This window comes from Liolophura sinensis, chromosome 6 (assembly GCF_032854445.1).
Source record: "Liolophura sinensis isolate JHLJ2023 chromosome 6, CUHK_Ljap_v2, whole genome shotgun sequence".
Lineage (NCBI taxonomy): Eukaryota > Metazoa > Mollusca > Polyplacophora > Chitonida > Chitonidae > Liolophura > Liolophura sinensis.
Window position 1 is genome coordinate 20278852 of NC_088300.1, and position 15224 is coordinate 20294075.

The 15224-nt window shown below is 37.4% G+C and overlaps 1 protein-coding gene across 1 annotated transcript; it reads left to right on the forward strand.

Annotated features, from left to right (window-relative positions):
- Positions 1-40: 40 nt before the first annotated feature.
- Positions 41-8750, forward strand: LOC135466279 (protein FAM98A-like). The gene is made up of 11 exons (XM_064743692.1): positions 41-156; positions 853-1001; positions 1714-1770; positions 2292-2369; positions 2946-3046; positions 3331-3441; positions 3867-4064; positions 4496-4595; positions 4850-4932; positions 6520-6622; positions 7109-8750. The coding sequence occupies exons 1-11, from the start codon at positions 119-121 to the stop codon at positions 7486-7488; spliced, it is 1398 nt and encodes a 465-aa protein (XP_064599762.1). The 5' UTR covers positions 41-118; the 3' UTR covers positions 7489-8750.
- The last annotated feature ends 6474 nt before the right edge of the window (positions 8751-15224 follow it).

Sequence of the window (15224 nt, forward strand, 5' to 3'; positions counted from 1 at the left end):
TGGTTAACAGGTTAGTTCCTCTCATGTACGCATGCCGACAGGAAGTTGGTGGAATTTCGTCTGCACATGGGATTTCGCTGCACCGTTGTAATTTTCTTCGTACATCTGTCCTGCCAACATGGAGAGTGATATTCTGGATTCACTTGAGGATCTCGGGTATGCGGTTTGTTAGAATTCAAGACAGTTGTCACTAACCTGAAAAAGGACATGTCTGAATGTGGTGGTTGACTTTCTAAACACACTTTGTCCATGTGTCACCATGCATGCTGTCAATGTGAATGATTTTGTTGATAACTGAATAGCCTATAGAATAGAGAAATTGATGTGCTCCATCAGCATAGTAAATATAGCAACCATTTAACATAATAACTACGACAGCCATAAAGGCAGTGGGACCATGAGTGAGTTAGTTCTTTGAATTATATACCCTGTCGTGTTGTCTTTTATTTTTGGAGGGGGGTGGGGGGGGGGGGGGGGTGGCATTTGAAGATGCAAACCTAGCACCTTCTCCTCCCAAAACCATTCTGTCAGAGAAGCAAGGGTGGCATGAAGTCAACGTAAGCAAAGAGCAGAGATACAGATTTAACAGATATGGTTAGAAGTAGCTAGGGCACCATGTGAATTTGTGATTTTAAGCCAATTTTTTTTGACATTATTTCCACCGTGACATTTATTAAAATGCCAACAGAGGTTTTGAAGTTGCTTTTTTAAACATTGATGTGAAAGTCAATCATCAGATGGTCAAATATTTCCACAATCTACATTTAATCTAACTGAATCAGTGTAAACCCAATTCAGAATTGCTGTTTGCTCTTATTTTAGGATACTCATGTACTCACTTCTGTTTTGTAGCTATGCGGGTCCATTATTAGAAGCAGAAAACCTATCAAAGGCTGTAGAAGAGGGACCAAAAAGTGTTGATTACACAAATCTTGTAGAATGGCTGACTAAGGCACTACAAGAACTCTGTGGTTTGGAGGAACATGTAAATGCCATATCAAGTAAATACACATATTAAATTTTGTTCAGACATTATCGAAATGTATTGCTGTGTGGTAGTATGAGCAGTTATCTCTCAGTAGATGTGTGGATGGGTTTATGTATCATAATATAATTTAAAATACATATGCCAGTAACCAGCGTGGATGGTCGTGGATTTCACACGGCTCTACCCGGTTTCCTCCCAATATAATGCTGGCCGACATCATAGAAATGAAATATTGTTGAGTACAGAGTAAAACAGTAATCAAATAAATAAGTAAATAGAATTTAAACTACTGAGAGTATAGGCCTTTGTTGATTTCAGAATATGCACGTGTAGCCAGATACAACTTTGTTTTTTGACTGATAAATCAGTCATTTGTAATTTTGCATTCTAATTTCTCCTACATATGCTGATGTAGCAAACTCTTATGCAGGATATTAGTGCAAACCTCTTGGTGTATTATTCACGCATGAGCAAGATGTAACTTATCTTCTTGGAATGCCTCTTGGATTAAATGATAGAAGAATTTTATTTAATGATAGAAGAATTTTGAAATGCTTGATCTGACCTTTATCTTAACAATGATTGAATTTATATACATATGATATATATATATATATATATATATATATATATATATATATATATATATATATATATATATATATGTATATTATTATATATATGACATATTGCTTCAAAGACAGCTGTATTTCTTTTCCTTACAGGTGCAGACGACTCCAGTAATTTTATGCTTGAGCTAAGTGGTTTTCTGAGGGAATTTGGTAAGTCTTGAATTTAAACTGTATATTTTGAAAATTAATGATGTGCATAACTGCAGAACGCATGATAAGCTCTCTTCAAGTGTGTAAACCTCATATTATGGTATTCCTAAAGGTCAAGTTTCAAGTACGTCATGATATTACATGTCTCAGTAACTGTCACCCTTCTAAAAGTTACTAACATTTTGAAGTATATCAGAGATTGCTTTTTCACATGTTTAATTTAATTAGGAGATATACATGTAATTTGCTTGTGATTTTATGGAAGGTAAAATAAGTGTGCTGGCCCTGTCAAAGCAAGGAAATTCTGATCAGCAAATGCAAGAGTTATTTCCCCTTTTATCGTTTAGGTACTGTATTTTTCAAACCACATATTTCGCCTGATTCTAATTTCTTGTCAAAAAGACTTGTATAGCCATCAAAACTGTCATTTTATCCTTTATTGTGCTGCTGAAAGTGCATTTTCACACACCAAACATAAGGTGAAACACAGTAGTTTATTAAGATGCCTTTCATTTCTTCAGGTTGCCCTTACAAAGCTTTGTCAGATGGCCCAATAAGCCAAAGACTGTCGTCTAAAGAAAGCCGTCTTCAACTTTTAGGTTGGTAAAGAAGAGTACTGATAAACAGTAATACATCCGTATGATCAAGGCTGGATACTACACCTCAAATTAGCTTTGGCACTTAGATTGAACACTTGATTACTGGTTTTTATTTTATTTGCATGATGAAGTTAAGGGCTATGATTGGAGGTGGAGGTAACTGCTTGGCTCATGACAAATCTCCAGACATAAAGCTTCAGCTCATCCATGAGGTTTAAGGGAGTAAAAACTACACTTAATTACATCTTAGTTGTGCTCAACATATATGTCTGTACTCTGATTTATTTGATTGGTACTCAAGAATATTTCACTTATATGATGACGGTCAGCATAACAGGAAGAGAAAACTGGGCAGAGCCCGAGTGAAACTTACGACCATCTGCGGGTTTACATATACTCTTGTAGGCCTACAAGTTCGATTACCCATATAATATAAGGCATGCCTTAACTAACGGTACATGTTAGTGATGTATTCACTAAGAGCTAGATATGGGAAAATGGTGTTTTTTTTTTTTATGAATTGCGTTATATTGTAATGTGTTTCTATGAAATGCATGTTTGGTTGATTCTCTTCAGATTATCTGATAACAGAATTGGCTGCTACACGCATGATACTAGTGAACAAACCAGGGGCTCTGAAGCCCACTGAAGTGCCAGCAACCGAACAGAATTCCATGGTATGAGAAAATATTGAAGTTCTGTTAATCTGATTTGATGTTCATAGACTCCTGTGTATAACACATGTGTAGATAATTACACCTGGCTGACATTTACATGTATTGTGTGTGTCTAACATTATAGAAAATAACTCACATCTTCAGAATTTTGAATTATGTTTGTCCGTTTTTTTTTGCACATACAAATGATGCAGTATAATGCAGTGTCATGGCTGTTCTGAAAGCTTTATATGCAAACTTGGACATGTTTTGCCTATATGATTTTTTTTTCTTTTTTTTTTCAGAATGAAAGCGATACAGCGAAACATTTGAAGTTGATGCTGATTGCACTGGGATTCCCCAAACCTCCTACATCAATAACACCCTTTCAGTTGTTCAGTAAACTGGAGGCGAAGGTAAATATTTGTATGCATTGCATATATGGAAGTCGTACATACTGTTGTAGTTGTCATCTTAACCAAACTAAATTTCTGGGTTTTTTTGTTTTTGAAAAACTGGTTATGTAGGACATTACCATGAGAAATTTCATTGTTTTTATTTAAATACAAGTATAATGATGTTCATGTATATCTATATGTAACTGAACAAAAAGAGCTATAAATCATTTCCAGAGTACTGCTCCAGAATGAATTATATCACTTATATCAATTATATACCAATTATATCTCTTACTCTTAAACAATGAAGTAAATTTTTGGGCTTGACCATAATGGCTTTTGGACAAAGAAAACTCATAGGTTCAGGATTCTTCTGACATTAATATAGCTTTAGTGGTATCATGGTTGTATCAACTCGAATGTTGTTGCTTATCTGTTACCAGATACAGGAATGCCTTAGCAAGTGTTCCCCGAGTCACATGGGCAAACCACTGATGAAGGGAAGACTGTCAGAAAAACAGTGGACTCAGGTACTTAAGATTAACGAGGAACTGTCTCAGGAATACCAACTTCGACGTGAAATGTTGCTAAAACGGCTGGATGTCACAATACAGTCGTTTATGTGGTCGGATAAAGCAAAGGTGGGTAATTATGCTTCAAAAAAATATATGCGTATATCATTTAAGAATTTAACCTCTAACATTAAAATGGAAATTGTGATGGGTTCCTGTTGCATTTATCTTATTTCTTCCACCCATGTTCATTTTCTGAAACAAGTTAGCTTACTGATTCACAAGAGATGCACATAATAAACTGCTAAACCATTGTTAATTTCCCATATATTTTTGAAGTAAAAGAAAGGTATGTTGAATACATACCTGCATATCTTTGGAAGGCTGGGTCATGGTTACGACTGATATGCTTTAGGTTTATGGGCGCATGAGAAGTCAGTTCAATCTAAGCTGCAGACCTGGATTCCCTGAATTTGGCTTGCCTACATTGTTTGAGTGGGGGACTTTAAGGACATTAAGCAATGATTGGTTTTCTTAAAATCCTTTATTTTGACTTTCAGAACAAGGATAATGAGATAGCTGAGAAATATCAACCAATTAGAAAATCTCTTTCGCCGAAGTCAACAATTACAATAGCCCAGATTTTAGCAGCAAGAGATGGTATGAATTATATACAGTTTTCATATAATTATTTAATTTGTTATGGTGATTCCGATTTTGTTGCTTGACATAAATCACGACCATTTGAGAGAGAGAAACAAGTTCACACATGCTTTTTTCACAGTGTATATATAATGGTAGATAGATAAAATGTCTGTACAGAATATACATGTACTAGAAGTGTTGTGTGTGTGTACTGACAGAGTAGAAATGTAAACCAATTAAACATGCTGTTCAGACATGTTTATTTTCAGACCTTACCAAACTTCAGAAAACTAGCAGTGGAGCTGCCAGGGAAAGAACAAAATGTGCCATAAACAAAGTGAAAATAGGATATGTGAGTTGCCAGTCTTCAAATTGTCACAATGTCAATACACTAATTCTTCAGCCTTTTCACAGATAAAAAGAGCAATTTTCAGTGTGATTTATGCAGCTTTTCTCTTTGATTTTTGAGTTTGGGTTGGGTTGGGTTGGATTGACCAGTTTCAGGGCTTTACAGAAAGTATAGTTTTATCAGTGTACACGAATAATGGCCTCAGAATATGGTTGAATAAACACCTTGCAAATGTGCAAAAAGGTTGAAGAATTAGAGTAACAAAATGAATTCAGATAAAAAGTATTTTGGGTTCAGCAACTATATGTATTTCACTATATGTAGGAATATCTATAGACTTATTTGATAGTTGTTTAATGCCATACTCAATCTTTTTTCACGCCTACATGGGCAGTCCTGGTTATGAGTGGAAGTCACTAGAGGGCTTGGGGCTAATTGTCAGTAACGAGACAAACCTCTTGACTGGTTACACTTTAAAGTAAATAATTAAAATAAGAGTGTTTTTCTCTGGGAAGCTACATTCACAAAGAGCAATTTTCAATAGTTAACCCATCACATTCAACAATTTGAATAAAAGAAGGATATATGCTATATCATGGGATTGTAGCATTGGACAGATCATCACATTGTCTGAAAGCAGCTTGTGGAGTGGAGTTTTCTGTTTTTCATTCCACTAGTTGAATTAAACGAGTCAACAAATCACGTCATGTGAAGCCAAATTTAACCCTTAAATTCAATTCACTTAGTGCTCTTCTTTTTTTGGCAGCTACCATATGCCATTTATTTGTTAATACATGTAGGTGATATGATCCTAAGCATTTGATTTTACATTCAGTGTATTAATTTGAAGCATGAAATACTTGAATTTGATACGACATAAAACTACTAGTCAAATTTCAAATTATAAGGTTTGGACTAGGTACTCGCAAAAGGTAAAAAAAAGTCCTGTGGTACCATGTCACCTGTGGGGAGTTAAATCTGACTGTATTTGATTTACATTTGCTATAACATCTGATAAAGAGTTTCATAAAAAGTTACCTAGAGTAGATGAACGATGTAGAAATTGAGGAACAGAGCATGGGTGGATTTTCAGAAATTCCTGAAGGATAAAAGGTGTCATTTGTCTCCTCCCTGGAACACGATGGGATAGATGATTAGTAAATTATTATCAACAAAAGCTGCCTAAAATTTTGGACTAGTCACATGATAAAATATGACGTTATTGCCTTTAGCAACAACAGAGTTAACCCTTTTAAACTCCTGTATTGTTACTATGTTTATATGCTTAAGGCTGTGTCATAATCCACCAAGGCCTGTTACTAGCAACTTAAGACTTGAGTCATAAACTGCGAGTCCTTCAAAAGCCAAACTCAGAGCAGGAGGTAACTCAAATTGTAGGTGGAACAGTTTTCTGCAGTAAAGAATCGCCATACAAATTTTCAACTTTCTAGAACAAAACAGTTCATTTGATAAATATGGTCCCAAGTGTTCATCTTTGGTTTTTCTTTATTATGCCTACTTATAGTTGTGCATTGTATGACTGTATGGTTGTGATTCTCAGTGAATGTCACACATCTATGATGGTTGTAGGTCCCTGACAGGGGAGGGCGAGCCTGGGAGCTAGAACCTCCTCCCCCAGAGATGCCGTCTTTTATGAAGAGATCAGATGCACCACAACAGCAAAGGCAATTTGGTAAGTCATCCTTAAAAAAAAAGTACATGTTGTGGAAGATATTAAAATTGAACTATTGTGTTGAATATTCAGCATTCCTGGTCAGTTGTCCTAAGATCGTTAAGTCGAAGATTGAGTTATTATGCACATACATTCATTGTAGTAGAGCTTAACATAGCTCATTTGATAATATGGATATTGTTATAATTGTAATCAGAGGGCCGTTTATCACGTAATGTTACTCCCAGTAACATAGCCAAGTGAAGTATACCTTCGCCACATCGTTAGCCTCTGCATAACTTAAGGCTAGGTACAGAACACCCTTTTAGGTCTTTTGAAATGGTTCTTTATATTCAAATAGAGCGATAAAGGTCACCATGAAATAAACCCCAAGGAATAGAGTGGTGTTACAGTAGTGTTATTTCTGGGAAAGGACCTGATCAAGCAATAAAAGAAAATAATAAAACATGAATTCTTTTGTACATAATCATGCTTTATTGCCTGCAGGTGGACGAGGTGGCAGAGGAGGTGGTGGACAACGCGGAGGTGGTGGAAACCGTGGAGGAGGTGGAAACCGAGTTCAAGGAGGCTGGTCGGACAATAAACAGTCTCAGAACTATGGTGGGAACTGGAACCAGGGAGGAGGAGGTTATGGAGGGGGAGGTGGGGCACATTATAACCAGGGATACAACCAACAAGGTGGTGGAGGGGGATACAGCAACCAAGGAGGCGGCTATAGCAACCAAGGAGGTGGCTATAGCAACCAGGGAGGTGGCTATGCTAACCAAGGAAGTAGTTACCAAGGAGGTGGTTATCGGGGTCGTGGAGGGGGAGGTAGGGGTCGTGGTAGAGGAGGGAGGGGTGGAAGAGGGAGGGGAGGATATTAGGTACATGTACAGCCTTTTGCAAGCTTATGTTAAGTTTGTATCAGCTTGGCAACATCTCTGTTACTTAAGTTTTTGTGCTAGGTATACAATTTTGAAAAGACTTAGCATGCCTGATTTTATAATTTAATGTACTTTTTAGACTCATGAGAGCTGTGCAATTTTATTTCAAGAAGGAAGAAAGCTATGTTCTCTCTCTCTTTTTCTTGCACTGAAGTTAGCATAATATTGAGCAGTCAAGTAACTAAATATATGTAACAGGTAAATAATTTTTGTGAAGTATTCAATACCGGGGATTTAGAGGTTATGGTAGGATGAGAAAAAATGATTAAATAAATTAAAGATGAATAAAACTAATTAATATTTATTAAACTTTAAATTTTAATTTTTACTCATTGAAAAGGAATAAGTTTGGATTGTGAGAAAGAGCTGTCTAGAATTTGTTTCAGACAACTTTGATTCATGTCAAACTAAATCTTAAGTTTTTATTCGAAACTAGCCAATGTACCATGCAGTATTCTAAAAATAAGGTAGCATGTCTGTTGGTTTGATATTTATATACAGTTACTAGTAGTTGATATGCAATAGTTTTGTGCTACCTCCCATTCTTGTATTACTTCTTGTACATGTATTTGGAAAGAATTAGTTCATTTGGATTTGAATACTTAAGTTTAAAGCTTAAAACCCGTAATGTCACAAACTATACAAATATCACAAGACTGTGCTCTAGTTAGAATTATAAGTGTGTAATTGTTAAATGTGGTAGTGTACTTAGAATTCTAATTAGTATTTTACAGTACATGAGCCTTAATTATTGTTATTTCGGCGTTTTAGGAAACAAACATATTAAATTTGTGATAGTTCTGGAATTTATTAACTTTTGGAAGTTACTAAACAAAAAATCGCTTTTAGAATGAGGCCACATTTGGACATGTATCTGTTTACGATCATCTAAGTTACTTTGTAATTATAAAAACTTCATTATGGCTCTGTTACACCAGAAGGTAATGGACTTCTGGTTACACTCAAACATGGTAATGTGAACATAGTGCTAAAGTCAGAAGCACAATCTGTCTGCCTTGTTTTGTGGAGCTGTTCGTTATTGGTAAAGAGGGCCTCTTACCATATAATTGTTTTCATTTGGGTCTTGAAGGTGAACATTTTTCAAGTAACTTACATTTCAGTTTCAATCAAGTCAGCTGAGTTTTGGATGGTGAAATGCACTGATGTCCAACTTTTCTAAAAGCAAGAAATTAAAAAATAGAACTGCCTGTTGTTTTCACTTCATTAATGAACATTATTTAGAGAATGCTGCTGGGTTTCTGGGTACATTGACCATAACGTAAGCAACTATGATGCTACAGGCCTCATGATCGTGAAACTGTCTTAAAATTAGACTTAAGTCAGACTTTGTGTTTATTGTGCGGAAATTGTGACCCACCTTAAGAGTTTTTATTTTAATACTAAGAAATGTCGTAGGCCTTCATGACAAACTTGAAACAAAAAAGAAAACGTTCAAATATAAGTTCAGGAATGATACGACAGAGTCTGGAGCCAGGACTGCAAAGCCTTCACAGCCCCTTGTGTATAAACTTCATGTAACAGACAACAAGAGCTGATCCTGTATATTATGAGTTCCAGACCTTTGTTTCCTCTCCCATGAAAATCTGAACTTACTAGTAAAGTGAAATAATGAAGTCTGTCCACAAACAGCCAGGAGCAGGATTGCTCAGTCATTAGTTTGAATGCAATTATGCTTCATGAAAGCATATTCCCATGATACCCGCGTGAAGGCATTGGTTTGAAGACTATTTCAGACGGGGCATTTCGGATCCATAGTTTCTAAGGACTGGGCTAAACTATACGTGACTGTTTATTGAGCTTTTTGATCGCGGTTATACGCCTGGTAAACGCTTACATACTAGCCCCTCAACTTCTTACCACAGGGCCTCTGTGGCTCAGTTGGTTAGCGTGCTAGCTCTGCGTAATGACCCAGGAGCCTTTGACCAATGCGGTCGCTGTGAGTTCAAGACCTCTCCAGCCGTACATAGGAAGGCCTGCCATCAACCTGCAAATGGTCGTGGGTTTTCCCCGGCTCTGCCCGGTTTCCTCAAACCATAAAGCTGGCCGCCGTCGTATAAGTGAAATATTCTGTGGTACTGCTTAAAACACAGTTTATTACACAAACACAGCTCTAATCATTCATTAGATCTATACATCATTCATTAGATCTATACATACATCATTAATAGTCTAAAAAATATTTTTCGTTACACTTTAAATTTAATCGTAGCGTTGACCAAGAAAAATTGGGTTATAAAACTAGCCTTTTTTGGCCGACAAAACTAAACAATGAAGGTCTAAGGTGGCGGTGACCGGGTTTCTTATGATCGCCATTAACGTCGTCTGCCCCCCCCCCCCCCCTCCCCCCCACCAAATGACTACTTTTTCTTGGTCAAACAGTGGGTTGCCAACATGTATTTAGCCAGAGCGACCACACTCTTCAATGAATTGCGTTAGTAAATAATTATTCAAAGCCACTTTGCCCTATGGTGTCTCTTCTCGGCGCAACAGAGTGACCTTAGAATTTAGCTCTAACCGGTTGTTAACTTAACAGTTGGAATTTCCGTGGGGTTTTTTCCGGTACCTGGCACAGAACAATGGATTCCGCCAACCATACATCTGACCAGTGTCGTATAAGTGAAATATTCTTGAGTATACAGCCTGTGGCAAAGCGCTGAACGCCATTCATATAACTGCAGCCAATGTTCCACACAGGCAAACTGAAAGGACAGTCCCAGAAACAGTAAAACAATCGAGATACTGAAGTGAGAGCTGATTTCGAACATGGGAACTTGTTGTACGAAGGCCCGTTGTCCGCCGAGAAGCTGACGCTATAATTATTCAATTTAATTACTCAATGTAGGAAAATTCCAGGTGTGGAGTATTCTCTGTTGGGTACATGTATGTTCTAAGGTGTATTGGAATATGTATTGCTCTCGGCATAAGTTATCTTGAAGCAAAAAAACATTACAACTTTGGTTACACATCTGAAGATGCGATTTATTGTTTATATTGGTAAATGCCAAATCTTTTGTATCCATGGGCCAACATACTATTAGATCAAACGCTATAATGTCAATGTTAAATAGGTAAGCGTACATGTAATAGGTAAGCGTAGGTAAGCATACTTGTTGAAACACCTCATGTTCCCAGCATATGAATTCTATGTCATATGAAATGCATGTCAGAATGCTTTTATGCTCTTGGCAAACGCTAGAAATTTGCGTGGAAATGGGCGTGAATCAACATTACACTGGGCTCATATTGCGTTTTGAGTCTCCAGATGTTGAGTAAAATGACATTGTGGAAGGACATGTAGGCCTATACAGAGGTTTTCCAAGAATGTAGGCTCTGAAACGCTAATCCAGTCACCATACTGAGCTTTTCAGACAAACCGCTTCAGGGTAGTCTTTAATAAAAAGGGCTTTTCAATGCTTTATGTAAAAAAGTAAACTGGCACACAACTGTAAAATGGAATAATCTCTTCCGGCGAAAATCCCATAGTAGTTGTCATGGTGATATCAGCCGTTATGGATCTGTCGCTATTCTTATCCCATACAATTTACCTCGCGCCTTCAACCTGGATTTTTTTTAAACAAATGAAGAACAGAAACTATCGATTTCTACAATGTATCAGGTTTTCAATGACGAATTTGACGGTTTCACAGAAAGAGTCGTATGTAACGAAATGACATACAGTTTATGCGAATAAAATGCCCTGTCTGAAAAGGTTTCCGTGTTTTTTTTCGTAAGGTTCATGTGATTGAAGTACATGTAAAGTAATGTACATGTACATGTATGAGTGAAGCTTGGTTGCCGTGTTATTAGAAGGTTGGCAGACAGTGATCGTATGAGTGCGAAATAGAGTACATATCATTAAAATGGGTATGTACAAGGACAATTATACAGGCATACGTATAGGTCAAGCATTATAATATGAAGGACCAACATCATGCGGGAGACCCATCAAACCCAATGCGTGTATTGAAATTACTAATAGCCGTAAGTGGGAATCACTTATAGATATTCCTCCACATGGGTTCTTTGCATGGCAAGACTGTCCCATTGCTGAATGAAAACAAGGAAACATGGATTAGTATATTTGAATTTAACTTTAACATTTTAATTTCAAAAGCACATGTAAGTACATTTGAGTGAAAGTTTTTTGAGGATATAATCGTCTGCAAGTCTCATAGGCCTGTTCTTCACATCGGTTATAACCAAGTCCACTACAGTGTGTGGCCCTTTCAACATGGCCCATCTTTGGTCCTAAGTGTCCTCATGATAAATTTTATCTGCGACCTTTAAAGCGCTACTCCTACTGTCTATTCACACGATTACACAGACTGATCGATCTAATCACTAGTCTCGTTGTGGCCCGACCGTCACGACGTTAGGCAGTAAATGTGTTGTGGCGAAGACGGGATAAGATGTGTCATTGCACGGTCTTATTTTTTTCTTGGTTATGTTCGAAACGTTGTCTAAGTTAATGAAATGGAAGAGTTTTAAATGTGAAATGAGACAAAAACCTTGTTCACAGAGCTTTACATTAGAAAATAATAAGATTCCTGGTATATTTCATGTGTTCAAAACAATGCAAGGATTACCGACAATGGTATCTGTCACTAACAATGAATGATTTAACACCCATTTGGCAACATTGTAGTCAGACGTCTAACTGAATAGTTCAACAAATACTTAACCAAAGTAATTAATTCTAGAAACGACCCTCACTGAGTGTTTCTGTTTCGGTTTATGGTTGAAAAAAAAGGAAATGCAGAAATTCCAAACTGGAGTGTAGCATGCAGTGCTGATCGTTTCATGAAGCAAACAAGTAGTTTAGAGAGAATGATTTACCTGGAGAAAATAATGTTTTCAAAGTTGAACGAAGATAACATGGCCAAAGGCAGAAGAGCACTGCTACATGTTTGCAGTAATGCAGTGTATAGATATAGAATTTATTTGTGGAACAAACCGATCACATGACATTGCACAACAATAACCTGTACATAACGGTTATTGTAGTGGTCACATGTTCTTGTGATGGAGACAGTTGCATTGCCGTGGTAGTTTTGAAGATAGGCTACCAGACATGGCAATAGAGCCCTGACACGGATTACATCCACACTCATAACAGCTAGACATGTATAGGCTTGCAGTCTACAGTCCTAAACTCCGAATAAAACTACAAGTACCAAAAGTGTCATTTTAAAAATCTCCAGGCTACAGATTCTGGATACTTCTCATCAACTAGTTGGCGTTCAACTCCAGATCTTGTTGGAACAATAGAGCTTTATGAATGAAAATGCATGATTATGGCTTAACGGCGAACAGCTTTAGGAGACGACCAACTCCCTTATACGTTCAACGTGTTGAGCAACAGACATATCCATTGTGGCGGCCCGTGCACATATAACAAATAGTTAACAGTAGGGCTCTTCATTAGAACAAGTACACAGACAAATGATATCTGTGGTTCAAACTCGTATCACGCCATATATGGTAATCTGTATATTCAGAAAAGCATATGGTTCACCAAAGGATTCGTGCATCCGCCTGCCCGTGCTGTTTGTAAGGGCTTGGTGATAATAAGCTATCGACGACGGCGATATGTTCGTTTGCACTATTTAAAATTCATCGAAGTCCATGGTAGATCCAGGGCCAATCCTGGGTCGAGCCACACCTGAGACCTTCAAAGAGGAAGTTGTAACTTCCTCGCTTGGCGTTCAGCATCAAGTGGATAGTGCAACGACTAATTGTCCCGTATCAGTATAATGGCTCGGACGGGGCGACTTACTTGCCTCCTTTAAGGCGCCTCAGTGAAGCAGCACTGGATAAAAGAGCGGTGGAAATGCGTCCTGCAACAAGGAGGCACATTACATGCACCTTAAGGATTCCTTCGTCGTCATATGGCTGCAAAAATTGTTAAGTACGACGTTAAACCCCGAGCAGTCGCTCACTTGAAGACCACGCACTTGTATACCACTAACACGAGGTTTTTACACAGTATCTGTACGCCATACGTGGTAAAGTTCGTCAGTAACTTACTAAAGGTCAGTGATATACTTGCATCCATAAAACTGATTGCCATCCTACAAGTGACATTTTTGTGAACATTCAAATGAATAAATACAGATAATCATGTAACCTATGTATATAACGAACCCCGTCTACAAGAACGCTTACGGTTCGCTTGAATAGGTCTGAGGTAATTGCTTTTGAAGTGGATCTGCATATTTACTCCACTATGTTTTTCTTTTCACGCCTCAAGCTTGTGTTAAGCCTTTAGGCGTTTAACCGAGTCTCTCCATGCCAGTGCCTTTTATACTTCATTGATTGACGTTGGCCACTTGACATATCTTGACATTTCGGTGTTCAAGTTGCTAATGGAAGGTCGGCGGGGATCTTTAAGGGTTAGCGCTGGAAATGACTAGTCTGTGTTAAATTAGAATGCGTGGGAGCAAAATGGAAAGGCAATCACAGCTGTGGAACAAATTTGAAACACGAGCGCTATAGGTGTCACTGCTTTCCATTTGCTTCCTGTTGGTAAACCGGAGCACAAACCAGCTATTAGTTTGTACTCTTATACTTTACTATGGTGATGGGAGAATCTTGCATCCTAACATGCAAAACATGTTGAAAGAGGAATATGGAACTAATGACTGCAAATGTTAATCAAAATTCATATTAATGACAATCGCTGGAGGAAAAGTCTTGATTTTCTGAATGTATACATTTTCATGTAACATCCATCTCAATGAGATTGTTTAAAAAAAGTAATTCTGTTTTTCTGCCGTACTGATAAATATTTGGTTACATGACAAACCCCGTGACGTAAAGCCAGAGCAGCTGATTTCAGTGTAGTTTGCTACTTGCATGTAGTCTGTAATCGCGATGTGTTGGAAGACGAAGAGAGTTCACACACCACACTGCATGTATAAATATTTCAAAAAGATAAGCTATTTTACTAATAAAAGTTGTCTAAATGATAGATATTTATTCACGTTTGTTCTGGTGCTCTAAGGTCAAAGAGTGTGTCCACTTCTGGTGGTGGAGAGTGAACAGTGGTTTTCTCTGGCCTTGCTCGATCCCGTCATCGTATGTGTGAAATCCGGCGTTAATTCTGGCACAACTGGTATCTTATATTGACAAGTATATATATATATATATATATATATTGAATCGTGTCATATCGATGATAACTATCTACTAGTATATAGTTGTTTTCCATTAAACTGAATAGTGGTACATTTATTAGATGCATTTATAATTTTATGTATCTCTATTTATACTGAACTCAAATGTGAAGCTCGTCTGATGACACAAGGAGATTTTACTGTCGGCTTATTACTCGCCCTGTTATCACAACACTAACTCCCAGATCTCCTTTTGTACCTCAAAGACATGAGTGAATTAACATACATTTTTGAAATATATGAATCAGAATGATTTAATGGACGCTGTCCGATATAACGTCACTTCTCGACCTGAACACAGTGTTCTAAGACATCATGATGTATGCTTGGTCAGTTTGCACAGGATCTTATGTCCTTTTGAATGTGGTGTGTGTTTTTGCCGTTCTAACGAATTTTATATGCCTCTTTTTAGCTTCAGGAAAGTCCGACAATTTCGCAGGTAATACTTATGCATACCGTTATGGTGCTTTGAAACATGTT

Excerpts from the sequence above, each read along its gene's own strand:
- LOC135466279 (XM_064743692.1), top strand. The coding sequence starts at position 119 with ATGGAGAGTGATATTCTGGATTCACTTGAGGATCTCGG. Across the intron at positions 1,002-1,713 it reads ACATGTAAATGCCATATCAA|GTGCAGACGACTCCAGTAAT; the intron begins GTAAATACACAT and ends TTTTCCTTACAG. Across the intron at positions 6,623-7,108 it reads ACAACAGCAAAGGCAATTTG|GTGGACGAGGTGGCAGAGGA; the intron begins GTAAGTCATCCT and ends TATTGCCTGCAG.